General features: G+C 50.3%; 2 protein-coding genes across 4 annotated transcripts in view; one reads left to right on the top strand and one right to left on the bottom strand.

Moving 5' to 3' along the window:
• The window catches only part of PSD2 (pleckstrin and Sec7 domain containing 2), a 72682-nt gene extending 66289 nt beyond the window's left edge, over window positions 1-6393 (top strand). The window contains exons 13-16 of the mRNA XM_063413690.1: window positions 512-669; window positions 1653-1797; window positions 2815-2958; window positions 4480-6393. Coding sequence (XP_063269760.1) covers window positions 512-669; window positions 1653-1797; window positions 2815-2958; window positions 4480-4686 — 654 coding nt within the window. The 3' untranslated portion in view covers window positions 4687-6393. The remainder of the gene's footprint in view (window positions 1-511; window positions 670-1652; window positions 1798-2814; window positions 2959-4479) is intronic.
• Window positions 6394-10057: 3664 nt separating this feature from the next.
• NRG2 (neuregulin 2) overlaps window positions 10058-26774 on the bottom strand; it is a 112546-nt gene continuing 95829 nt past the window's right edge. For all 3 annotated transcript variants that reach the window (XM_063413670.1, XM_063413669.1, XM_063413673.1), the window contains 5 exons: window positions 19758-19860; window positions 18764-18887; window positions 17346-17473; window positions 14669-14893; window positions 10058-12427 (listed from right to left, as the gene is read on the bottom strand). In XM_063413670.1, coding sequence (XP_063269740.1) covers window positions 11800-12427; window positions 14669-14893; window positions 17346-17473; window positions 18764-18887; window positions 19758-19860 — 1208 coding nt within the window. In that variant the 3' untranslated portion in view covers window positions 10058-11799. The remainder of the gene's footprint in view (window positions 12428-14668; window positions 14894-17345; window positions 17474-18763; window positions 18888-19757; window positions 19861-26774) is intronic.

Below are 26774 nucleotides of genomic sequence, written 5' to 3'. Positions count from 1 at the left end.
GGATGGGGCTTAGAGCAACCTGGGATAGGGGAAGGTGTCTCTGCCCATGGCAGGGGGTTGGAATGAGATGAGCTTTGAGGTCCTTTCCAGCCCAAACTGTTCTCTGAGTCTGTGAAGCTGCAGCACCAGGGCAGGTACTCGTTGCTGTCCTCTGCTGATTGGGATTGCACCCTGGTTTGGGCTCTGCACTGTGGGGGGAGCTCTGCAGAAACCCAGCCCTGCCTTGTGCCTCCCCACAAAGCCTCAGGCATGTGCTGGGTTAGAAATAACTATTGATAATTATGTTTAAAACTTTCATCTCCTTCTTTACATCTTCCCAGTGAACTTAATGATGGAAGCAGTTGTCAGATGTTAATTATTATCATTATCAGCTCCTAGCATTTACTGTACAAAGCAGCTCTTTTCCTGGTCTCGGCGCTCTGTGATTATAGCAGAGGGAGAAAGGCAGGTTCATTAAAGCAGCCCGCAAATGTTAGTGTTGTCATTATCCAATTAACGTTCCTCTTCACAGGATGAATATAAACCTGACAAGGACCTCTCTGAAGTGGATCTGAAGAACGCCATCCGTGTGCACCACGCCTTAGCCACAAAAGCCTCCGACTACAGCAAGAAGTCCAACGTGCTCAAGCTGAAGACAGCTGACTGGAGAGTCTTCCTCTTCCAGGCCCCGTGAGTCCCACCCTCCCTGCAGTGCCTGCTGGGCAGCCTGACCTCACCGTCTGACCTGGCCAGATCAGCACCCGCACTGGGGGGCACACCTGGGGGAGGAAGGGGCTGGGGGCTGTCTCTGCAGGGCTGTGCAAAGGATTTAGTCACAGGTCACAGTTTCTGGGTAGCTCTGTGCCAGTCCTTGAGGTCCTTCCCAGCTGTCACCAAGGGTGAGCAGGATGGGCTGGGATGTGCAGGGCTGAGTGAAAGGGCTCCTCTTGCTACCTTCTCTTGGTGTGTTCTGGAAGGGAGAACATCTGTGTGGTGCAGGTGGTGATTCCCCTTGTCAGCTTCTGATGGGGAAACTTCTAAACCTCCTTAAAGCAGCCTCCCCAGCCAGGGAAAATGTTTTATCTTAGTCCATTGCTGAGAAATTTTATGGTGTTAATAAGTGTCAAGTGTGATGAAATCATCTTCTGTCTCACGTTTTTCATGTCTTCTGCTGAGAGAGGTGACGCTGTCTGTAGGCTGGGCTGGGGTACTAATGTCTAGCTAAAGCTTGACATCTGAATTTGTGTAGCAGACACCCACTTGAAGGCTTGGGGGAGCAGTGTCTGGTCAGATTTGATGAAGGACCCTGGGCAGTGTCTCACAAATGACATAAATGACATCCTGCTGTGTGGCTCCCACTCTCCTAAGAGCAGGACACCCCTGGCCCTGGCCTCACCACAGCTCCTCAGGAGTACAGCCAGAGCTGATGAAGAAGGCAGGACTGCCCAGGCTTTGAGAGGCAGGCAGCAGCCCTGAAATCACCAGGGCACTGCAGAGGAGCCAGCTAGAGAGTGTTTCCCTCTGCTCATAACCTGGCACAGAAGTGGCATCTAAGCAAGGCCACCCATGGCCTTCCCGAGCATGGGTGGCTCTAGGGCTGTTGTCAGCTTTGTCTGCTCCTGGCTCGAGAGCATTTACAGACTCCCTCTCCCTTCTCCCCTCCTCCAAAACAGAAGTAAGGAGGAAATGCTCTCCTGGATCCTGCGGATCAACCTTGTTGCTGCCATTTTCTCTGCCCCTGCCTTCCCAGCTGCAATCTGCTCCATGAAGAAGTTCTGCCGCCCGCTCCTGCCTTCATCCATGACCAAGCTGTGCCAGGTAATGTGTGAGAGAAGGGGTGGTGGAGGGGAGCCCAGGGCTCAGCAAGCCCTTCAGCTCAGGGTGAGCCCATCTGCAGGTCCCCCTGTTCCTCCTGGACAGACAGAGTCAGGTGCTCAGTGCAGGAACAGGGGAGAGGAGGGGGCAGCTTGGACAGAAATGGGAAATCCTGGCATCTGGCCAGTGCTGCTTGTGCATAAAGAGCTCTGTGCACACACCTGCCTGTTGGTTCTGCCTTGTTTATTGCCCTTTGCCCATCACATCCCAGCACCTTCCTGTTGCTGGAGTGGAAACAGCAGAACAGCTCCAGAGTTGATGCTGCAGACCCAAGAGCCCAGGTCTGGTTTATATCATGGCACCCTCTCGTTTCTGGAGCTCAGAAACCCCAGACAAAAGGGGTGTCTGAGTTCCAGTCAGTAGGGAAGGTTTTCTGGAAACAAGGGGGGCACCGGGCTCAGCTACCCAAGAGCAGCTGCCATCCAAAAACAGCTTTTGTTTCCCTGTCCAGGGAAGGCCCAACACGCCTCAGCACTTCCAAAAAGCAGGGACACGCTGCCACTGCCCCCCAGCAAAGGGGAGGAAAGCTGCAATGTCAGGGCAGACACAGCCTGCTGAGACAGATGTGGCCAGATGTTCACCTGTGTCAGAGCCCAGGTGGGGAGGGTACCTGTGTCTCCAACAAGAGCAGGATGAGCAGCTCCTGGGACAGGGCTGCTTCTGCCTGGCTGATAGAGGATGTGTGTTACAGGAGCATTTTGTGCTTGTGAAGCCAAAGATGCCTCAGTGCCAAACAAATCCACTCCTGGCTCTTGAGATACCCGAGTTTTGCTCTTGCTCCCATGCCTGTGTTTGAGCTGCTCCTTATCAGATGAATTTGCAAATGCACAACCCCCCTTTGGCTCCAGCACAGCAGCTGAGCCTAGAGGCTCGCAGGGAGAGTTCCCCCAGCCACAGGCAGGAGGAGCACTTGGGTGCTGCGCTCCCACCTTTTAATACCTGACACGCTTCTCTCGGCAGGAGGAACAGCTGAGGTCTCATGAAAATAAAATGAAGCAGATTGCAGACGAATTAGCAGAGCATAAATTACATCCTGTAGAGAAGAGCCTCAAGTCAAAAGAGGCTGAGGAATACAGACTCAAAGAACATTACCTAATATTTGAGGTAAAGGAACTTTCATCTTTTCTGTGATAAATGATACCTTGGCTGATGGAGGAGAACAGAGCTCCAGAGTGGGTGCTGTGAGTCTGGGAGAGCGTGGAAGGAGAGGCAAGGACAAGGGTTCCCAAGCTGGATGGGTGTCTTGGGGCAGCAGCAAGCCTCACTCTTTTGCACTGAAGCTGAAAAAAGAAATAAGAGCCATTTCCTTCCCTCTGTCATTTCTAACCAGAGGAGGTGAACACTGACAAGAGAAAGAACATCTTCCTTTACTGTGCCAAATTTTGACATTTCCTCAGGTCCCAAGTAAGAGAGTGGTTCAATTCTCAGTGTGACTCAGTCTTTTTCAGCAATTAATAAAAAGCAAAGGGAATCCCTGGGAGAATTAATCCTGTTTCGCTGCAACCATTTCTGTAAATAAAGCCAAACCCAGTGTTACAGCTGATTACAAACCCTTTGAGGATGCATGTAAATAAGTTTTAAGTCCCTGTAAAGTCTGAGAAGCCTTTAACTGTGGGAGGAATGGGGTATTTTGTTCCAGTGAGAGTTGGGCAGAAGGTGTGGTTCCTGCCACATAGGTGTCAGTGGGAAGGGACTGCTGGAGGCCTCTAGTCTTGCTTCCAGCAGGAATTTGGATTATTTGTAGTCTTAGCCCAGACTGAGTGTGCCATTTAGTGGCCAAGCCCCCAAAATCACTAAGGATGGAAATATCCCACTTCCCTCATGCCAGGGCTGTGCCATCCTGTTGTGTAACACCCAGCCTGATTCTCCCAGCTGCTGGTTCCCTTGTCTTTGTACCAACCTCCCAAACAGTTGCTGATGCCTCCCTTTTTCCAGCATCTGGTTTCGGATGCCTGCAGAGAAGTCTCTATCTGAGCTTTTCTCTGGACTGCCTTTTCAGTCTGCAAGGAGAAGCTGGCACTTCCAGGGCATAATTCATCTCATCTGTCTTGTGAGATGTGCTCCAGAAACGCTTGTTTCTTTGTGCTGACAAAGAAGCCAGCACAGGCTGCCTCTGAGACGTTAGGAGAAAGGATGGGTATTACACAAGTCCTCAAAAAGATCCCATCCAGCATTGGAACAAAGGATCCAGGCAGAGAGGATGCCTCCCTTTATGCTGTGCTCTGTGAGGAGCATTGGGGGCAGAACTCAGCAGCAATAACTGAACCACTGGATGGAAACAATGACAAGCAGAGGTATTTTAACCAGCCAAGGCGAGCTCCCAAATCAGGAAGCAGCAGGTCTGTTGATCTCATGTTGCCCCCAGTATCATCCTCCTACAATCAGAGTGGCAGCCAAGACCTGTAAAATCAACTGGAGAGTCCTACACCCCCCACACATCCCCACACACACCTTTCCCCTCAGACCTTTGCACAGACCAGGCCTCGTGCTGGGGTTACGTTTGTGGGGTGTGATTAGCGGGGTGCTGTTGGGGTAGGATGGGTTTTCCTGGGGTAGCTGATGGAATTGTGCACACACCACGGCCTGTCCCTGTTCCCAGGCTCTCTGTTCCCTCTTTCCCTGCAGAAGAGCCGCTATGAAACGTACATCAACCTACTGTGCATGAAGATAAAAGTGGGGACAGACGACCTGGAGAGGATTGAGAGCAGTTTCTTCAAGGTGGAAGCCGACGACATCGCTTTGCGGAAGACGCATTCCAGCCCTTCCCTGAGCCAGGGGCACATGTCCGTCAGCTGTAAGGCAGAAAAGGACATTTTAGAGCAGAACACTTAACAAGGAACATGTGCACGGGGGGATGAACCGGCCATGCTCTGCGCTCCTGGACTTAGATTGATGAGCACAATTTTACTTAGGAAATCATGAGAGCAAAACTGTAGACATGTATGACATGGAGATTGCTCTAGTGAAAGAAATCAAAGAAGCTTTAGTTGACACTCTCTGACAATGCTCTGGCATTTCAGCATCATCTCTTCTTCATTCCCAACTGCACCAGTGGCTTTCCTTTCCCTCCTGCTGCAGCCTGCACAACAAAGGGATATGCTGGTTCTTCAAGGGCTGGCTTGCTCTTTCCTCCACCAGCCCTGTCTCTCCTCCTTCCTTCCCTGGAGTCCCCAGCAGTTCCCGGTCACAGTGCCTGGCAGCACAGGAAACCGAGCCAGGACGATGTCTGTGGCACCAGCAGCGCTCCCAGAGAGGGGCACAGGGGGCAGGGGCCCGTCCCTGTCCCCGGAGGAGCACGGAGGGCAGGACGGGTGTCGTGAGCGGGTCCCCGACAGGGCGAGAGGCGTCTGCAGCACGGCGTGCAACATGGGAGCGTCACCTGCCACGGCAGGAGGAGCCTGGAGGGCCCTCTGCCACCTTCTCCTTTATATATATATATATATATACATATGAATATATATATAAATATATATATATAAGGAAACTTTAACGTGGGTTTTTAACCTCAGTGTGCAAGTGAAGGCAGGCTGCCTGGGGAAGACACGAGGGATGTGGAGGGTCTGACCAGCCCACCAGGATGCTCTGAAAAAATGGAGTAGCTGTGTACCTTTTTTTTTTTTTTTTTTTTTCTTTTCCTTCTTTTTTTACTCGATTGGAAATCCCACCTGGCTTTGCTGTGGAACATCGCTGTCCCATTCCTGCTTTTTCAGACAAACTGCCCAAGTGGCTGCTGGTTTGGCAGCCATGGGATCCACCACTCTGGGTTCGAGGCACAGCTGGAGCCGTGAGCAAGCTCCAGAGGAACCTTGTGTGCAGGAATGATCCCACCTACCTGTCCCTGCTGTATTCCTCCATCCTGCAATGCACATGCTGTACTCTTTTAAGTGGGAATTGTGTTTCTGTTCCTTTCTGCTGTCTGTGGTCCAATGATTTACTGTTGTGCTGAAGTGAATCCTCTGCTTTTCAATGCCACGACTGTCCTCCCACACTTTATTTATTTCACTGTTTTGTTTGATCCTTTATCTCAGATTGCTTTTCTTTCCCCTAGATGCGTTCACAGTAATCAAGTTCCAGTTTTGAAGGATCTTGTAGCTGCTAATTACAGTCATTTATTGTTTATATTTTGCAGCATTTTTTAAACAAACAAAATAAGATTTATTTGGACCTTCAATGTTTGAGAGCCTATGGACTACTGTTTTCCATGACAGTTCATGACACTAAAAACCTCTTCCCAACTTTATCGCCTCTTCTTTTATCTCAGTTTCTTTGTACAGTTTGATAGTTTATTTGAAATGATGCACTAAGAATCATGTAAAAAAAGAATAACAATAAAACTGAATCTGTTGTTAAAGAGAATTGGTCTGAAGCATCGTTCCACCATGTGCTGGATTGATCCCAGATTTCACAGAACCAGAAGGCCAGGCTGATTCAGATATCCACCAGCACCTGATGCAGAAAAGCCAGGATCCTATGGACAGAAAGCACCAGAAAACATCAATTCCTTTCCACAAGTGGGTACCAGCCCACCCAGTCTCTTGGATGGTTTTGGAGCGGGTGTGGAACACGTTCAGGTGACCCTTCCCTCCATCTGGTGCATCCCAGATGTGTCTGTCCACATGCAGCTGAGAGATTTATGGGAGCAGAAAGGTACCAAGCCCTTCATTAGTGATTGGAGATGTTCTCACAACGGTTCCCAGAAGAGTCTGTGGCTGTTTCTCCAAGGCATCTTTGCTTTTGTGTCAGGTATTGTACAGACATTCCTTGCTCAAAGACCTCCAAGATGTTCCTACTCACATGAAGTACCTGCTGCGGAGACTCTCACAGTGGAAGTCCAGGGGAAAGCTGGGCCCAGCTCCTTGTCTCCAAAATCCCAGGTAATATTTTGTACCTCAGTGTTCCCTTTCTGAGCATCCCTTCCAGTGGGCAGTGACATCTCCAGTGTGTTTGAGCTGCCACCAAGAGCAGCTCAGCCCCCTGGCTGAAGGTGCCAGTCTGCCATCCTCAGCTGGCAGCAACTTGCAGAGAAAAGCAAGATCTTGGGAAGTCTCCTCTAGGCAGCAAGAAAGAGACTCAGAGCCATGAGACTGAACACCCAATGGGTGTGGGAAGGGGTGGCAGCTGATGTCAGACGACTTGGCAAGACAGCTCAGAGTATTAAACTCGTTCTTACTGAGTACCTGCAGTTTGCCTCATGCGCAAGTCCTGATCCAGGTGCACAGGTACACAAAAAGGTGTTGAGAGCATCTTACCCACATGATGGCAGAGGGAAAATGCCTTGTTCAACCAATCCACAGCCTCAGACTGTGACTTGGAAGAAAATGGGTTTTTTCATCCCTTTACTCCCTCCCTGGAGGTGAAGGACTCAGCCACCCACCACTAAGAGAGAAGAGCAGCATCTCAGAGGAGTAAGCAGCCACATCCTTTTCTTCTCCTGCGGTTACTCAGATGCACTTTCTGCACATCCCCAGCCTGTGCCAGCCCCTCCTGCAGGCACCACGACTCCTTCAGGTCTCACACAGCCTCCCCTGGCAGAGGTGGTTCAGCCTGACCTCCCTGCCAGGCCACTTACCCTGGACATAACCACATTCATTTTAGAGGGACTTCTTGTGGGGGAGACTTTGTGACCCCAAAGCCAGGATCCAGCACTCCTCTCCTGCTTGTGTCACCGATCTGTGTCATCAGAGCAACTCCTTCCCCTCTGGGAAGGGCATTGAAGGCACCTCACATGCAGAGCAGAGCTGTCAGGAGGCTTTGGTGGCTCCCCCACCTGTGAAAATTGCTGTAAAATATTTACGGCAAAACCCCAGGAACACACATGGCTGGAAATGAGGAGTCTAAAAATAAACCAGCCAGGGAGAAAAGAGAGAGAGATACAGGCTTCCTTCAGAGGCAATTGGAGAGAAAATTGAAGTAGCATAACTGCCTCTAAATATAGAAGGCAATTATGGGAATCAAGGGGCACGTTTAGCAAAAAAATCACACAGAATCCTGAGGCTGCCATGGCTCAGAGCTAGTGGTGTCTCAGCAGATGCAGAACATCACAGATCCCTGCAAACCATGGAGCGGGGAAATATCCCCCTGTGCAGGGCAAACCCACAGCTCCTCTCCAAGGGACCCAGAGGGATTCCTGGTGGGGATCAGCTGCATTGACCACACATGGAGATGTGGCCACATGGTTGTTCTGCATGCCAGGGAGACCTGGAGCTGCACCTTCCTGTAGTGCAGGTGCTGCTGTGCCAGCCTTGGGGGGATTTCTCCATGAGCAGAGCTCACAGATCCTGAGGAAAGCCAGGCAGGGAGATGAGGCTGCTTTGGGCAGCCAAAGGCCCCTGATCTCTCTCTTCCATGTGTCTGGTTTCCCCAGGGATCAGCCTTGGTGACTGTCCACACGTGTCCCTTCCAAGGGGTCAGGTGTTCTCCGCCCATTTCGGTCCATCTCACCTTGCTCTGGGAGCCACTGGAGGAGCTAAGATGGATCAAAGGCAGTGGGGAGCTGGGACATGTCCCAAGAGTAACGGGGAGTGGAGAGCTGCACTGCTGCTTTCATCCAGCACAGTATGTCCAGAGACAATTGTCACCCACATCAGGACTTGACCCTACCTCCTTTATCCCCAGGTTTAGTCACCTAACACCTCCTTTGGACGTTGCTGTTGGGTGACATGGGCCCCATGGCAGGAGGGCAGGATCCTTCAGCCTTTAACCTTCTGGGAAATCAGTGTTGAGATGTCTTTATTCAGGGTGGAGTGCTGAGCCCTCTGGTCTGTCTGGAGGCCGCACAGGACATGCAGTGAATGTTTGGGGTGGCCTGTGACCCAGCTCCAGGGCAGTGGGCAAACTGGGGGGGTTGGAGCAGGAGAAGCCCAGGCTGTGGGTGTGCTTAGCCTGCCTCCAGCATGGGCAGCACTGTGAGGGCTGGGGAGTTCTCTCACAGCTCTGGGCATTCATAGAATCACAGAATGATTTGGGTTGGAAAGGACATTAAAAATCATCTAGTTCCAATCAGATCAATTAGTTCTAACCTATCCATCTCAATAGGGCTGACTCACCATAACAGATCCCTCTCCTGATAAGTGAGGTCAGCGGGGAGTTTTGGATACCTGTTCATGTCACTGAGCAGGAACAGGGGAGCGGCTTCTGAGCTGGATGGAGCCATGGTGCCACCTCAGGGACTGTGACCACACCACATTGTCACTGAGTCCCCTGCATGGGGTTGGCCAGATTTGCTGTGGAGGAGTTGAACAAGGGAGCTGTTTTGTGGGAGCTGGCAGGGATGGACGCACACATCTCCACTCTACTGCAGTCACTGAAATAAGTGCCAGGTCACAGCACATGCCAAGCATCCTGACCTCTCTTGGCACAACTGGAAACTTCCTTGGTTCAAGTGAAGGGACATCTCCTGGTCTGCAGCTGGAGGAGGAATGGCATCCCCCAGGAGATGTGTGGATAGCATTCACTCACCTCAGGGAGCCTCCACTCCTGAGCCCTGCAGAGAAGGTCAAATGTCCATGCCAGGTACAAAAACATTCATCTGTGGGTCTTCATGGGCATAAAGATCTTTACTGAACCAGAGCATCTCTCACATGAGGAAAGAATGAGGGAGCTGGAATGTCCAGCCTGGAGAGGAAGCAGGCTCAGGGGGGCCTTATCCATGTGTATAAATATCCTGTGGATGGCAGTGAAAAACAGGGAGCTGGACTCTTCTCAGCAGTGTCCAGGACACAAGGTAATGGGCCTAAAATAGTAAATGAGGCAAAGGGCCCAAATTAAAAATAAGTAAGTCCAGTCTGAATACAAGAAGACAAATTTTTGCTTTGAGAGGGACAAAACACTGGCAGAGGTTACCCAAAGAAGTTGTGCTACTGCCATCTCTGAAGATACTCAAACCCTGACTGGGCACAGGCGTGGGCAGCTGACTCTGGGTGAGCTGGTGGAGCAGGAATTGTGGAAGAAGTCTCTTCCAGCCTCAACCAGTCTGTGATTCCGTGTATGGTGCCTGTCACAGCTCCCCATTTACCCCCTCAAAGGGCCTGAGATTAATGCAGCCCACAGTTTGTTATTTCTTATTTTATTTATAATATAAAAAATGTTCAAGTGTTAAACAGTCAAGAGTTCTGACATTCAGACAATCCAGAGCAAACTTTGACAATCATCTTATGACAAATTAGCAGAGTTTTCTATCTGACCCCATCATGGGTGAGGAATAGAGGGTTTAGTTACTTTATTGCTAAAAGTTAAATGAAATAATACACTGTCAATTGTTGTATTATCTTCTCAGTCACAGCTTCACCATGCATCCAATCTACAGTATCTGAAATGCAAAGGACATGCAGAAGTAAAAATATAAAAAGAAAAAAGTCAGGCTACAATGTAAACAGGTTTGCTGCAGAGAACTGAGGAGAGGGGGCACTTCCACGGGGGATGCTCTGCCGCCTGGACACGCAGGACTGTCTCTTTGCGCCACAGAGCCGATGGCCAGAGCTGCTCCGGGGTTGGGAAGGCGACGTCCGTCACCAATGGCAGGACGTGACGGTGACAACTGTCTTTGCAACACGTGGCACGGCCGTACGGGAGAATCCGCTCGCTGGGCTGCCCCACGCGGGGCCTGCCCCGCCAAGGCAGGGCCACAAGAGGAGCCCAAAGCGCCCGGGGCCCTGCTGACCGCTGGGGCAGCACGGCCGGCCACTGCCCGGCTCCGTGGCCAGGGTGACACGCGGCCATCTGTGCCATGGGACCACCCCCTGGGTGTCCCCTGGCACCCCGGCCGAGGGTGTCACGCAGGCCACCACGGCTCCGGCAGCCCCAGGGCGCCGCAGTGCTCAGCCAAGGGGACGCCGCGGCCGGCACGGCACTGGGGCGGCCACGCGGCCACGGGCACCGCGGCTGAACGGAGCTGCCCGCCAGGACCACCGCCAGGGCCACCACCAGGGCTGGCTCAGCGACCCGGATTCGAGGGTACGGGACAGGTGTGACCCACCCTGGGCACAGGGGCGTCTGCCTGGCCTCACCACAAACCTGCGCCAACCCCATCCAGACCCACCGGTGAGATGGCCAAGGGTTGAGAGCTATATTGTAAGGGTTGCTGCTGCTGCTGCATGATTTCATTTTCTCTTCCTACCTGTGTGGCAAAAGAAACGTTATTTCTGCATTTCAGCACAGTGCTGTTGGGTTTCTTTTTCTCCTGATTTAAGCGAAAATACAAGTAGTTTACAGGGCAAGATAGATCCTCATTAGACATGACAATGGAAATGCTCCCACTCATGTCCTTAAAGTGTGTTTAAACAATACTTCAAAGAATAAGATCATTAATAGCAGGGAACGGGGCAAAGTGGCAAGGCTGTTTTCTTCCAACAGAAGAGCGCCCTTGTGACAGGTTGTCTCCCAAACAAAAATCTATGACCTTAAAAATGCTACTGAAACAGAATCCTCGGCATGAATCCCAGCACTAGCATACAGCAAAAGGCACCACGATAGTTTTGTTTTCTATTTTTAAGTAGTCAAAAATTGGCCCACTTTTTTTTTTAACTTTATTGTTTGTTTTCTTTTCTTCTTCTTTTTTTTTTTTTTTTTTTTTTTTTTTTACTTTTTTTTCTCGGAAGCTGTAAATCAAGACATTACATATAAATAGAGATTCCCTATAAAAAAGTCATTGTCGTTAGCTATTATAAGACAACTTTGCTAAAATGAAAATAAAACATTTTTATTCGTTATATTTTTTTGGGGGGTGTTTTTTCCCCCCCTTCTTTTATATAAAATAAAAATATTTATTTGTTTTTTGTTTTTTGTTTTTTGTTTTTTTTTTGTTTTTCATTGCGTTCCTTTTTTTTGTTCTGCGGTTTGTGTGGGGTTTTTTGTGTGTTTGTGTGTGTGTGGGTTGTTGTTTTTGTTTTCCCCGCCGCGCCTCGGCCTCCCTCCTCTCGGAGCCGCGGCTGCGGGCGCGGGGGGCGCCTAGAGAGGGTCGGGGTCCGCTTTGGGCGCCGCGTGCGCCAGGCCGCCGCGGCACGTGTGGTGAGTCCGGCTGTCGCCCGGCCGGTGCGGCGGCGGCGACTCCGTGTGCGCCGCCTCATTGTTCTGAGTGCTTAGGAACGGGGTGCTCTCGGCCACCAGCTCCTCGTCAGACTCGCTGTAAGAGGCGCTGCTCAAGGAGAAGGAGTCCCGGACGGCTCTGGCTCTGTGAGGGATGTGCCCGTTCAGTTTGGATTTTTTCCACCGCCTGTTGCTGCTGGCTGTTTTCTTTGGCTGCTCTAGCGCTGTGACGTACTCCTGCGTCGTCTCGTACTCGTCGTCCTCTGTGATGCGGAAGGGGCTGGAGGGCAGGCTCCCCATGCTGTCGTTTAGGTAGGTCTTCCTTTGGTAGTAGCTGTCGTACCTCTGCGTGTCCTGGAAGGGGAGCTGGTACCGCCGCAGGAGGGGCTGCTGCTCCTCCACGCGGAAGCTGATGGGGGCCGCCGGCGGCAGGGACACGGCGTGCGCCGAGTTGGGGGAGGTGATCTCGAAGGTGGGCACCTGCGTGGGCATTGAGTAGTGGAAGTCAACGGGAGACAGGCGTGCTGGTGTGGTCAGGGCCGACACGTACCTGCAAAAGGAACACCTCTGTTTGGACACAGAGCGACCCCAAAAACCTCCAGCTGAGCCGGTGCCTTGATGAACACCCCGCACAGGGACCCACGAGGGCCCCAGTGAACCTGCTTGTGGAGGTTCTCCTGGGGAATCAGGCGGAGGGACCTTGCACTGCTGTGCCAAGGGAGGGTGAGCCGCTGGCTTCAGTGGGCAGCATGTGCTGAGCATCCCCCAAACTGCTTCTCCCGAGGGACTCGGTGCACAATTCCCACTCTGCATCGCTGCAAACCCTGCAGCATCTCCCAGCAGGCTGAGTCATGGCTTCTCTGCCTCTCATCTGCCTGACAGCTGCCTTCTGTTCCCTCTGGAGCTGCCAGGCTTGTCTCTGAGGAAGGTCCCTGGAATTCCCTCTCTCTGCTCAGGCCGCAGATGGGGAAACCCTGGGCATTGCCTTCTCTGACTTAGCAAAAATCTTGTGTCTCAAAAAGCCATCTGCCACTTCCATTTTACTCTAGTGACAAAATCAGTGTGGTCACTCAGGTCTGGTCTAGCCCTTCTCCACACAGCCCTTCCTTCAGCACCACTTCTTTCTAAGGAGCAGATCTTATTTCCTGTTGATCTCCCCAGTGGTGTCTCTGCCCAATTCCAGCTGCCCGGGCTCTCTCACTGGTCCATGGCCTTTTTACCTGTTTTGTGATTTGTGAGATCTCCATGGCAGCTGGGTCAGTCTGCCTGAATGGACCAGGGACAGGAATGAGAGCAGGAGATGCTGCCTTTCTCCTCTGCCTCATGGACAAGTTCCACTGCCTTAAAGGGTAGCAGCCCAAGAGGGGCCATGTGGCCACCAAGAGTCACTCATGGCTACTCCAAAGGGCTGGAGTAAGGGTGGAGATGTGCTTCTTCTCCATGAGGAACCAGACTGGGGGGAGGACAAGTGTTGCTGCTGCTGTCTCAGCTCTGCAGCTGTGTTCCTTGAAGGCTGGGTCATACCGAGTCCTGTCCCAAGGCTGTGCCCTCATGCAGCACCCTCTCACCCGGCCATCCAGGACCGTGCTGAGGACAGACACCTTTTCCCCAAGTGCCTGAGGGCCAGGCCCTGCTTGGCAGCCCACCAAGCTCCCCAGGGTGTTCTCCCAGCCAATTTTTCTCTACCAGTTGCTGACTGCAGCTGGGCACATTCTGCTCCTGTCATCCCTGTGCTCCAAACCTCCTTTGCCACCAGCGTGCAGAGCTGGCTGCTGCCCCGACCAGAGTGACCTCCTGGAGGAATTGGCTTCCTCTGGTAGGACCAGGGCTGGAGTTTCCCCAATTCTACCATGGCACCGCTGCTCTAGGGCTGGTAAAGGCAAACATTTTTGGGTTCGTGTTGGGGATTAGACTTGTTTGTTTGTATATTTGTTTTACTTATAGAATTTTTTCCCCATAAGTTGCTAGAAGACTAACTACTTGTGGGTGCTTGACCAAAACGAAGTGGCCAAAGGAGACTTTAGCACTGGGCTACACCTATTGTTTTCGGGGTCTCTGTGAGTTTCTCTCAGATGGGGGAGATAATGCGAGTTTTGGGGGACATAAAGGACAGGACTGGGGTCAGCTGCTCTCTCTTGCTTTTGGCATTGGAGAGGAAGGTCAGGCTGCTATTTTGCTGTGGGAAGAGTTCACAGCCATCACTCCATCCCATCCTGGGAAATCTACTGCCATCTGCTCGTGTGCCCAGGAATCCTGCTGGGCCAGCCCTGCTCCCACTGCCACTTCTTCCCTGCTGCTTTGAGGCTTTCTGCTACTCTGTAGCCCTGCCCTGCCCTGCCCTGCCCTGCCAGGACACCCCTGCCACTCCAGCTACCAGTGCAGAGCTCCTCATCTCATCCACCAGCCTGGGACTTTCCTGACTTCCAGCTCAGTCTCTCGAGTCCTGCAGGGGCACTGAGATCAAACTGCTCCAGGCTCTGTGAAAGAAAGCCCTCGAGGTTCCTGGTTCTGTTTATTATTGATGTTGTAGTTGTTGTTGTTGTTTGTTTGCTTTGTCAGTAAAGATATAACAGTAAAGAACTGTTATTCCTATCCCCATACCTCTGCCTGAAAGCCCCTTTAATTTTCCTAAATCATAATAATTTGGAGGGAGCAGATTTGAATTCTCACTCTCTAGGGAGGTCCTGCCCCTCCCTAGCAGACACCTGCCTTTCAAACCAAGACAGTTTGGCAGGGAGGCATGGGGGCTTGCCTCTGCTGTGCTGTGGGGCCCCAGGCAGCGGGCTCTGACCTCTCGCTGTGGGGCGAGTCCCGCAGGGAATCCACCGAGTCGCGGTACTGCGTCGTGGGCCGCCGCTGCTCCTCGATGCAGAAGGTGGCCCCGCGGCGCGCCCACGCCTCCACGCACGCGGGGCTGTTGCATTTACTGGTTCCCACCGAGGACAGCATTATCCCAGACTGGGAGTCTGAAGTCAGGCTCTCTGTTCGCTCCAAGCTCCAGGTGTGGCTTTCATGTCTGTGGAGGAAAGCCCAGGCAGACAGTGAGTAAGGAATTCCCACCCAGCTCCCTCCAAAGACGCAGGCACTGCTCACGCTCAGCTCTGCACCTCTGCACCAGTGTCCCCCTCCTCTCTCTCTCATTAGGATATATCTGGCCAGGGATGCCCAGATTCCCAGCCCTACCTTTGATTTGCCTTTCTTTGCTCTTTCTTGGAGATGCCATTAGAGGACAAAGAAAGTAAACCAGTGCAATAGCAGGTATTTATCCCACCATGGAACAAATGGCTGGGAGCGGGATGGGACAGCCTCTGGAGGGAGGCCAGGGCAATTCTGCTTTGTGCTTGCAAAGTGTTCTGGGTGTGGAACAACACATTGGCTATGCCAAGGCAAGTCAGCCAAGTTCCTTCAAATGTGCCACCTGCACTGCCAAGTGACAGCCCCTCTGGAATTGCTACCAGAGAGGGAGCCAGGAGAAGCCACTCAAAATTAGCAGGGCAAAGTCTACCAAAGATTTTGGCAGCAAAACACTTTCAAGGTGCTAGACAAAGACCATGATGTGCTGAGCAGTTGGAGCCCCACGGGCCCAGTCTTGGTGCAAGGAGGACATCCCAAAAGGACTCAGAGGATGCACAGGGCCACCTGCACATGGGGGTCCCACCAGTGCCACGGCCACCACGCTGACCCCCAACATTGCAGAAGCACGTGATCCACGAGAGCAACCCCTCTGAACTCCCAAACTGCACCAGATGGAGCTGGAGTGTGGGTGGAGGATTTTGGGTGGGGGTTTACAGAGGAGAGCAGTCCTCATTAAGATTTCCCAAGAAGTTGTTAATTATTGATGGCTCCAGGCACACGCTCATTTATAACTTCAAACAGCGTCCTCATTAGAGGCACTGATGGAGTAACATGGAGCCTGATTATGCCAGTAGTTTGCCTCTGGCATGACTTCAACAAGCACCTGCTCGCTGCACTTGACTCAGGAAAATGAGGTGGCAGGTAGCCAGGACCAGAGGGTACCCAAGGTAGGTTCCTCCCTACAGCTGTCAGGAGCTAATGCTGCCCTCCAGACACACCTTTGTGTCTTCAGAAGGTGCCCAGGGATGGCCCGGGCCTTTGAAGTGAGCATGGAAGGCCAGCAAGGTGCAGCTCTGCAGGCACAGGAGCCTCTGTGCACCTGGCTCAAGATTGCACATGCCTACCCAGGGCTGGGCTGAAGAGTATGAATGCAAAAAAACCTGGAAAATGTATTGTCTAGCTCATGAGGAGTGGGATTTCCCTGGAAAAAAGAATCATTCCCAGCCGATCAAGTCATTCCTGGCTTCCTCTCTACTTGCTGGAGGTATAACCAGACGAATCTGGGGAGGAATTCACCTGAAAATCCAAGTTCAACATCTGAAGTTGGTCTTGCCCACTGTAACTGAGAGTACTTCCTCAACTCTGAGGAATGCCCGGAGCCTAAGGAAACCTGCCTGGAGCCATCTGTGAGCTTTAGCTGGAAGAATTCCTGCATTCCTGGATGAGTGGAGAAAACCCCATCAGGCTAATGAAGGATATGAGCCAGTCACATACCAGAGGCAAGTGATCTCCAAGGAAAACCCCTGTCACTTACTGGAAGAAGCACAGGAGCTGTCTAAGAGAAGGAACTGGAACATCCAAACTCAAAACCCTACAGAACTTTTTTTAGAGCATTTGAAGGACTTTTCTGGACATCTCAAAAATAGGAAAGTCCATCTGCAATTTAAATGTTCTCAAAAACCTTGAGAAGGTTCAGGTTCCAAGCCATGGTGTTCTTCCCCCAAAGGTTATTTTGAAATAAAACCAAAAAATATGTCTCATCCTGTGTCACAAAGCATTATTGGTACTTTCCTGCTAGACCAGGTTTTCCAAAAAGCTTCAGAATTGCTTCCAGTGAAAGAGGTACCACCACCTGAGGTGGAGGTTGGTAAACTGAACAGGAGCTTTTTCTTTCTGGTCAAAACCTGTGACTTCCAAGTCAGCCCTTGATTCTGAGGAACTGATCAAAACATTTGGTGATATTTTGTGTACTTTGTCTCCCACAAGGCAAATACATTCCAAACATGAAACACATAACCTGTGTGTGCTCCATGAAGTATTTTAGATGCCCAGGGTGGCTGTAAACACAACCTGCAAAACCTTTCCTACACACATCCTCCTGTTTGGGTCTGTGCAAAGCTTGGAAGCACAGGTTCATTTCCTCTGTTTTCCAGCTATGTCAGGCCTGCAGGATTCTGCTGGCACCTCCCTGCAGGTCAAGGAACACACTTTTCCTTACCTCTCACTAACCAGCTGTGCCTGCAAAGTCCTGCAGTGTAGACATGGCCTGTATGCCACTACAGAGCCAAACATCAAGTGAAAACAGAAAGGGAGGTGAAAGGCAAATCTTAGGATCTGACAGCATCCTATGGCAAATAGCAGGAGAAAGGTGCAGAGAAAATGGTACACATCACCTCTGGCTGGACGTTGGAGTGGCTGTGGAGCAGTGATGAGACGGGGAGCAGGAGTGACTTCCTGAAAAGGTTGTCTCTGTTTCCCTTCGGATCACGTGCTCGGTGGCAGAAACATTCTTAGAAATATACTGCAAAACAGGAACAGTCACACAGATCAGCCACCAGTATGTGAATGCTGCCAAAGAGAAATTCAGCTGGCCTGGTTAGTTCTGGTGAAATCAGGTGAGTGAACCTGAACTCAGGTGAGTGAACTGGGTGAACCCAGAAGCTCAGCACCCCACAGAAATGGACTGGGAGTGTAGAGGCTTTCTTCTGCCCCTTCACGTTGAACACTGGGAAAGGGCTGTGGCACAGGGATTGCAGAAGGGTTTGGAGAGCCAAGGGATTCCCCAGAGGACAGTGGTACCATGTGTAGCTACTGAGCAGAGACACATCTCTGCCCATGGCTGGCTACACCCAATCTAGTACCAGCAAAAAGAGAACAACGTGAAATCTGTCAGAGATGTGAGTTCTGCAGAAACACCAGAAGTGATCCAAATATTTATGCTGAGATATTCCTTCATCTAACAAGCAGCCCTGCTTCTCACAGGGGCACTAAGCTCTCTGAGAGAGCCAGTACTATGGGTCCAGGGGCTGTGGTTCTTAGAATTCCCTTTCCCCCTTCCTTCATGGTTGGAATCCAACCTACCTAAATTTTAATATCCTAAGGCTGACCCACAGAACTTTGAACTGATTCATTGGACTCATTTCTAGCAGTACTTCTTGTTTGGCTCTGCCTCCCCCTTCCCTTTTTCTGACCCCTTTCAAGGCACTTAAGCCCATTGATGGCCCTGTTGAGTTCATGGGGTTTGATGGGAATCTTGTACAGCTGGAGTCACGAGAGTGGCTGAACTGCCCTCTGGATCCTGTCCTAGAGAGACTTAGGTTGTTCTCATTGGTGTGATGGTGGCACCCCACCAGGACTTGGCACCTTGCCCAGGACAGAGCCCCTGGCATGGGCAGGTGGGCTGATGGAGAGCTGACCACATCCCCACAATGTGCCTCATGTGGCTCCGGTCACCGCCGCGCTGATCCCATCTGCCATCCCGCAAAGTGGGACTGGACAGGATAGCACAGCAAACAGGAAACATTGGGAACACCTCTCCTACTGGAAATCAGGGTCACACTTGATTAACCAAAACAAGCCTATCCCAAATGCCCGAATCTCATCCTGTGCTTCAAAGCAAAATCACATTTCCCTTCAGAAGTCAGTTTTGGAAATGTTTCTACACAGAATCCTTCTTTTTGCTCAAGTTTGTTTGCGCTTTGCTCCTCATGCACAAGCACACAGGTGAGTAAGGACACGCACCCACATCAAACCCCTGGTGGAAAAACAGCCCCTCAGGAGCATGCAGGGAGATGGAGGCAAAGGGTCTTACATCAGCCATTTGGATTTCCTCAGGATCCAAACGTGGATGGCTTGGCCCGTTGGCAAGGCTCCGGTTTTGATGAGCAGGACACATGTTCTGTCGCAAGTGGTTATGCATTTGTTTTCTTTGTTTCCTTTAGAACAGAAAAAATCCATTAGGAACACTTCCCCCATGGGGGTCTCTGCCCCCAGAGATGACAGAGAAGGCAAGTCTTGGACATGTGAATGTTCCAATGGTATTTGCAGAAAGCTGCAAACAAGAAACAAGGCGTTCAACACTTAACACCTCCTACTGCTTCTCTTCTCATGGACAATTTGGGAAGCTGGGTCCAGGTCCCCTTTCCAACACAAGGCCCAGCACAAAGGAGCAGAGCCAGCTGGCAGTGGAGGAGAAAAATGGGGAGAAGAGGAAGTGAGTCCTGACTTGGCCACAGTGACAAAGCACCTGGCCTGTCCTGTGTGAAGAACAAAGTGGCACAGCCTACCCATGCCCACGGTGGGACATCTGCTCCACAAGAGCCACTGAGCTGCAGGGGCACTCTGAACTGAGGTGCAGGCTGAGAAGGGAGAAAAGTTCCATCCAGGCAGGGAAGGCTGACCATGAAAGAGGTTCCCCAGTCTCCTGTTCCATTAAGATTGCTCTGGAAGTCCCTGCAAGGTACACAGCTGAGCCCACAGCTCCTGCACAACAGCCCAGTGTGCCTCTGCTGGCAGAAGCTGAGCTGCTGGCTGGGGTCAGCTTTTCCCTGTAACACAGCATCACCTGCCTGGGTGAAATGGTGCTGTTGCTGGGGACAAGCAAAGGGTGCCAGGAGAACATCCTATCTAGACACAGTCTGGTAGACAGCTTCACTGGCCTCCTGCATGAGACCTTCCTGGGAGCACACAGCACACCATTCCCTAAACCCAGCATTTGGGTGAAAAGCACAGAAGGAATGTGGAATGTGAACACTGCCACTCACTAACCTGTGGCCAGTTCTGGCCTGTCAGCCCCCCATACTCACTTGGTTTTACAGTAAGCTACCACACAGACGATGCCCACCACAAGCAAGGCAACACAGATTCCTGTGATGGTTAAAACCCTCTTCTGGTAGAGCTCCTCCGCTTCTGCAAATGGAGAGAAAGGAACCAGTTACCCACGGGCTCCAGCACCAGGGCTGCCTCTGGCTGCACAGGAACCAGCTCTGCGTGGGGGTGAGATGGAGCACAGGGCTCAGGCAGACCTCCTACCAATGCACTGCCCATCTGACCTGAGCCCAGCTGGCCCAACCTTCCTCACCCCTCAAAAGATTCTTCTTGTCTCCCTGCACCTTTGCCCTCACTCACTTGGTAGCTCACCCCTTCTGCCCTCACTCTTCTCACCCTCTCTTCTTCTCCCACAGTGACTAATCTCACAAAGCCCCACGGTTCTCCTCTCCCTTCCACCTTTCTGCTGCCTGGATCAGCCAGCACAGAAGCCCTGGAGCATGCACCGCTCCCCACGGGCACGCAGTGATCCCTGACCCCAGGCTCTGCTCTGCCCCGCTCAGGATGCCCCTGCATGCCCTGGAGCAGGGTGGTGTGGGAGGACCACCAAGCAACAGGCCCCAAAGCATGCAGGTCCCAAGAGGGACATCCTGGAACAGTCAAAAAGCAGCGTGAGGATGGAAAAGTGATAGCGTGCCAGGCAAAGAAAAGGGAGCGGAGTGATCCAAATACAGGAACCAGTCATGGATTTTTAGTGAAACCCCAGGAGGCGATTCATACCATGGCATCAGGTAACTCAGAGACACACAAAAAATGCAAGCAGCTTGCTGCTGGCTCTCTCAAATACCACCAAGTGTCACGGGCTGCCTTTCAAACCAGAGGAGCCAGGCACTTGCATCAAAACCCAGACCATGCTGGAAGTGAGGTGATTCATTCCCATCAACCGAGGCTCCCAGGGAATGCTTGGACCTCGCCTGCACTGCACCTAGGCAGCAACACCATGGCAAGGACAGCTCCTCCTCTGTGGCTCCACCAGAGCAGATGTGACACCCAGCAACCTCTGCCACGAGGCAGTTTGGCTCTCCAGCTGGATGACTGAGAGAAGGATTCAGGGCAGAGCTGCCATGAGTGTTTCAGTTCAGCAGCTAGGAACAAAGTCCTCATGCCCCCACACTATGTGTTAGTGTTCAAGTTATTGGGGTTTGTGCCTTCATTAATATTCATTGATTTTTTTTTTTCCCATCTAGATTAGGCAATAAAAGTCATGCCATGGTTGATGTGCTCAGTGTGCTTCACCACAGCACTCAAAATACCTTGAGGAGACCATGTGATATCCCCTGTGCCATCACACACTCAAATACAAAACCAGGAGAGAAACAGGTCTGGTCCCAGAAACCCCTGGGACTAGACTTTAACCAAAAAAAAGTGAGTGGGAAGCAATGAAACATTCCAGACAACTGGATATTTAGAACAATTTCAGCTTGACATTCTAGGCTGAACAAAGCTTTTTTGGAGAAAAAAAAAGGATGCCAGGAAAAATGGTTACCTCTTTCTAACTAAAATGGGAATGGAGAAAGGTAAGCAAGGGCTGGTAAGAAAGACAACCCTGGCATGAAGATGCAAAGTATAATAAACTAAGCCTTCTTGAGGTGGTTTGTTTTTGTTTTTTGGGGTTTTTTTTTCTCTACAAGGAAACAGGGGGAGCTGGAATGGAGGAAGAGCCCACTCTGGGGTGAAACTCCTTCAGTGACATGTTTCTTTTGTATGGGTGCCTTATTCCAGGCATCAGCAACCATGGCAGACACGTTTTCTTGCTCTTGCACATCTTTGGGACCTGGATTTCAGTTGTACATCTCTCTCCTTCAGATAGGAGTTTCAGAGATTTTATACAAATTAGGAAAAACAGCTGGGATCACATCCTGGTTATGGATGGCACTAGGCAAGAATTTTGCTCCTACCCAGCAAAAACTACTTTAACAAAACCAAAACACAAAAAAAAAACAAAAACAAAAACAAAAAAAGGCTGGGAGGGAGGTCAGTTTTCAGCATGGACTCATTCATCAAGCCAAATTTTCCAAAAATTCTTCAATAGCAATGCTTTTTGCTACAAAGACTTTTTTTTTTTTTTTTTCCTAAGCATAAATCATTCCATTTGAATCACAGAGAAGTAAGAAAGAGCAAAGACATTAAAACTACTGGGGGGGTGGGTGGTGTGTTTACTTTTTTGTTGTTTGTTTGTTTGGGGGTTGTGTTTGCTTATTTGGCTGGGGTTATTTTACCTATAACAGGACAAAGTTCTTTGGCCAAGGCTCAAATCCCAGCCCTTGTTCTGGTGATCGTGTCAGCATGGGACCCTGCCTCTGGCTTTTCTGACTGTCCTGAACCTTCACTTAATTGCACAGGGAATGTTTCAGCTCATCACAAATGCAGATTTGGCCTCTCTGTCTCAAGCTGACAGCTCTGCTGCATGAAGCAGTGAAGTGTGAGGCCGTGCATCACCGCTGCGGACTAAAAATTGAATGATCTGCTGATAGTAATTTAGCTTGGCTCCCAACATCTCATTAAAGCTGATGCTTAACAACAGCATCTTCACGTTGCACAAAACCATCTCAACAACAACAGAAAGGAAACAGGAGAGAGCACGCTGCGACTCTGTGTTTGGGCAGGTAAGATCCCAGAGCAGGGCCGTCCATTCGTGTCTCCACGCTCCACAAACACCACGTCTCCACCAGCAGCATGGTCACTTTTACAGCAGCAAACACTGTGAACAAACCACGGGGTGCCACACAACGCTGACAGAGCCACGGCCCGGCCGCGCTGCCACAGCCAGGCATGACAGGGACAGACAAATGACAGAGCAGAGACGGCTGCAGACCGGGAACGGGATGTGTGCGCGTTGTGATGACATCGAGAATGGGTGAGGAGAAGGACAAAAGGTCAACAAAAAAAGGGATGTCAAAAATCCTCAATTTTAACGTTTGTTCAAGTGTATTAGCATTAGCAGCACCGCTTTCTCTGAAGTGCCCTGACTGTAAAATTCACACATTTCCTGCCTCAGGGGGATGCACACCTGTCCTGGGGGATCAGGCATGCAAAAGCTACAGGAGATGCATTTCTCCAGCTTCACTTAGTGAATGTCCCTCTACCTCAGAGGGCAACTTAGAATCCACAGCTGGAAGACTGGTGTCCTCATACTTCTAGCAAAGGGAATTGAAGCATCTTCATGTGAAGTTCTGCTCTGGTTGACACTGCCAGGCCAATGCTTTTAAGTTGAGTGATCAATCCTAGAATCATCACAGAATCATAGAATGGTTTGGGTTGGAAGGGACCTTAAAGCTGACCTTGTTCCAACCCCACTGCCATGGGCAGGGGCACCTTCCACTATCCCAGGCTCCCCAGTCTCTCTGCTCCCTCCTGACCTGCCCTCCCTGCTCTTGGCTTGTACACTCCAGGGAAAACTTGCCTCAAGGATTTGATTTCCCAACTGCTTATTCAAGGGATTACTTGATATATATCTACAACCAGACTGAGGAGAATGAAAAGAAAATAATATGATTATGAGCAACTGGGCAGCAGCAGGTAAATGCCCAAAGGGGATATCTGTAAATGCATTTAACTTTCTGCAGTGTTTTCCCAAGCTTGCCTCTGGGGTGCTCAGCATTACACCCTCCACTCTCGTGGGCAACTCCTGACTTCCCTGGGACAGTTTTCTAGACTGACTTGTCTCATGGCATCTTTCTTGGAACAATTTCGTCCTCCCCAAGAACCAAAACGAGCTGCTAAATTTCGGGAGGAGGACATGGCAAAGCTCATCCTGACCCTTGGCAGGATCTCCTGGAGGTTCTTGTGTCTGGTATGGCAATTTCTGTAACAGCCCTGATATTTCTAGATCTCGTCTTCCCATTCCTGGAATGCCTGCTGGCAACCCTTTGGATGGACACAAGACTCCAGGTTTTCAGTTGGATACACAAAAGCATGTTGAATGGAGATGTATGGAAATTGTAACATCCCAGTCAGGCCACGCACACCACGCTGCTGCTCGGAACAAAGAAAAAAGTGCTGCTAAAAATACACCTGCAGTTTTATAGGTTTACATTCAGAATTTGTGATTTGCTTTGTTTTAGTTTTGTTTGTTTGTTTGTTTTTCAATCCAAACATCTATCTTGGTGCCAGGGAAGAGAACAGAACAGCTGATTTTTTAATCATCCCATTAAAGCCATAAATATAATGTTGGAAGCTCTTAATGGCTTCTGATTAATAAATGAATGGTTGTTCCATACCCTTTAATTCAAATCCAAGATGCTCTGCCAATGCAGAAAGAAGACAAGGAAGAGAAAGAGAAAAAGAAAAACAGGTCTGTCAGAGAACTCTAAAATACAAACACACACACTGTGCAGTTACAGCAGGTTAGCTTTTGGTAGGCTCAGCAGCACTCACACAGAGACACTGTACACTTCAGAGCATTTCAAACCCCCACCACAGCTCACATGTTATGCAAAGAAAGACCCAAACAAATTGCAGTGGAAGTTAATTATGAATTCTTTCAGTTAATTATGAATTCTTTTGAGATGAGCCATGTTTGTTAGTACCTGATATGAAAGTCACTGTTTAGGCAGGGAAAAAAAAATTAAAAAAAAAAATAGGAAAGGTACACTTGTTCTGAAACAACTCCTGACAGGTCAAAACACATAGAGACTGCATGAGCCTGGTAAAAACCATTCATTCCCTTTCCACAGGACAAACCTGCCCTGGCTGGTGTCCCACGCCCCGGGGCTGTGCTCCAGAGAGGAGTGCTGGGCACAGGGCTGTGAGGGCTCCTGCTGGGGCCTGGGGCTGGCCAGCCCCGTGCTGCTGCCCACACCCCGAGCCCAGCCCTGGGGCACAGCAGCCCTGGCAGCACAACCCCTGCCAGCCCTGCCCTGCCAGCCCTGCCCGGGAGCCCGGAGCTGCCAGGGATGAGTGCCCGGGCAGGGCAACGGATCTGAAATTGCAAATTGCACTGAAAGCTTCCCTCCAGCCTCTGACCCTCCAAACTGCACTCCTGCCGTGGCTCTGCATTGTTTTAGTGAGCTGCAAGAAGCCCAAATGAGAGCATGAGCTTTGGGATTCATATTCAGAACAAGTAAGATTGCAGCTCATCTTGCAGAGACAGTGCTAAGCACAGGAGTTCATCCAATGAATCAACACTGCAAAACAGGCACCCGGAATTTGAGTGATTTTCCTGGTACAGACCTCACCTAAAGACAGCTTTTCTTACATAAACATGAACGTTCTCCATACTTACCACCACACACAAAAGTGAGCTCTGCTGCTCCCAATCACCATACACACAAGATTATTTGCAGCTTGATGTCCAGATTTATTTACTATATTTTCCATAGGAACTGCTTTTTGCTGCACAGAAATATTGGCTTTCTTTTGCAGTGCTGTTTGAAATTTAGGCGGGGATAATTAGCACTAATTGTTACAGAACATGTAAACACGTGTTCTAAAGCAGGTTCTTCTTTTCTAACCAATGCTGAGGTTTGGGGGGGGGCTCTTGTAGGGGGAAGTTGGGGTTCTTTAGGGTGTTGTATAATTTAAAGGGCACAAAACCCAGCTGCTGTCTGCTTCACATCTCTTCATGTGTGTAGAAGGAATGGCAAACTCCACAGAGCATTTCACAGTCATTTTGCACACGTGGCAGTGACAAGGACACAACGTGGTGGGCAGCAGAGAACTGGACAGAACATATTCATCCCAAACCACTTGGTTATCACAGCCAGCCCTGACCCATTCCTAAATCTTCCTGCCATTGCACACACCTGTTTCCCCTGACACTGACAAATGCACGTAGATACCTCAGATTTCATCCATAAATCTAAGCTGTTGGTGCATCTGCATACACACATTTCTCCCCATCCCAGGATTTTCTGCAACATCTGCAGCTACAAATGGATGCAATTCAAAACATTTTAATGAGTTTTTGCAAACTCAGAAACACCTGTGAGCACAGAGGTGGTGGGCAGGACCTGAGGAGCCTGAGCCCTCCCACTCTCCCTCATGTCAGAACTGTTTCTTTTTGGCTGCCTCAGGGAGCAGATAGAGCCAGCTGGCTGGGAAAGCTGTGCCAGTGTCTCATTACCATCACAGGGAAGAATTCCTTGCTAATATCCAATCCAAACCTGCCCTCTGTCAGTTTGAAGCCATTCCCCTTTTTTCTGTCACTCCAAGCCCTCTAAATCTCTTCACATTCCTTGTTGTCCTCTCTATTCCACAGGACAAGCTCCATGGAAAGCAGTTTATCCAGAGGCTGCCACGCAGATAAACTGCAGTGAGACAGGCCTGAGATGGCAGCTGCAGGCTGAGGAAACAGGCACAGCACTTTTCTCATAACCTTCATCACCATCCTCCTGTCTGCCCTCCACACATCCCCCCTGGTCAGGGCAGGGGGCTGCACCTGAGCACCCTGAACTGCTGTGGCACTCCCCAAGCCACCTGAACTGCGGATGAAGTATTTTTGGAAAGTCTCATTCTAAACATGCCTCCTGAATCTTTCTGGAAATGGTTTTTCTCAGCATTAGACAAAAAGACAAAGTCCTGCATTTACTTCATCTGCAGTGACTTTGTGACTGTGATGTATTGTAGTTATTTTAAAAGAAGAACAGACAAAAACATTTAATGTAAAGTACTCCTGTAGGAGTAGCACCTCAAGCAAGATGACTCTCACTGAACTGTAGATTTATAAGATGATTAAGAAGGATAAAAGCCTTAGCAAAGAGCTGTGAAAACTGTGGCTCTGTTCTCCTGGTCTTCAGATTGCCCAAGAATGTCGATAAGATGTTTAGTTACTGCACGTTATTCCCTCAAAATGCACTCTCTGGGACACAGAGCATGCTCCAAGGCAAGAAACAAAGTGGAGAATTGACATCTGAGGACTGGCAAGATAATAAATTGACGATAATTTTGTTGCTAATCAATTGTATTGACAAGAGTAGCACTGGCAGGACTCTGACTCAGGTTTTTCCCAGGGCGTGCAGGGAGCAGTGCAAGGCAGGGGGTCACAATGGGGACAG

Source organism: Prinia subflava, chromosome 16 (genome assembly GCF_021018805.1).
Source record: "Prinia subflava isolate CZ2003 ecotype Zambia chromosome 16, Cam_Psub_1.2, whole genome shotgun sequence".
In the NCBI taxonomy this organism is placed as follows: Eukaryota; Metazoa; Chordata; class Aves; order Passeriformes; family Cisticolidae; genus Prinia; species Prinia subflava.
The sequence above is the reverse complement of the archived record's forward strand: the minus strand, read 5'-3'. Positions and strand labels throughout refer to the sequence as shown.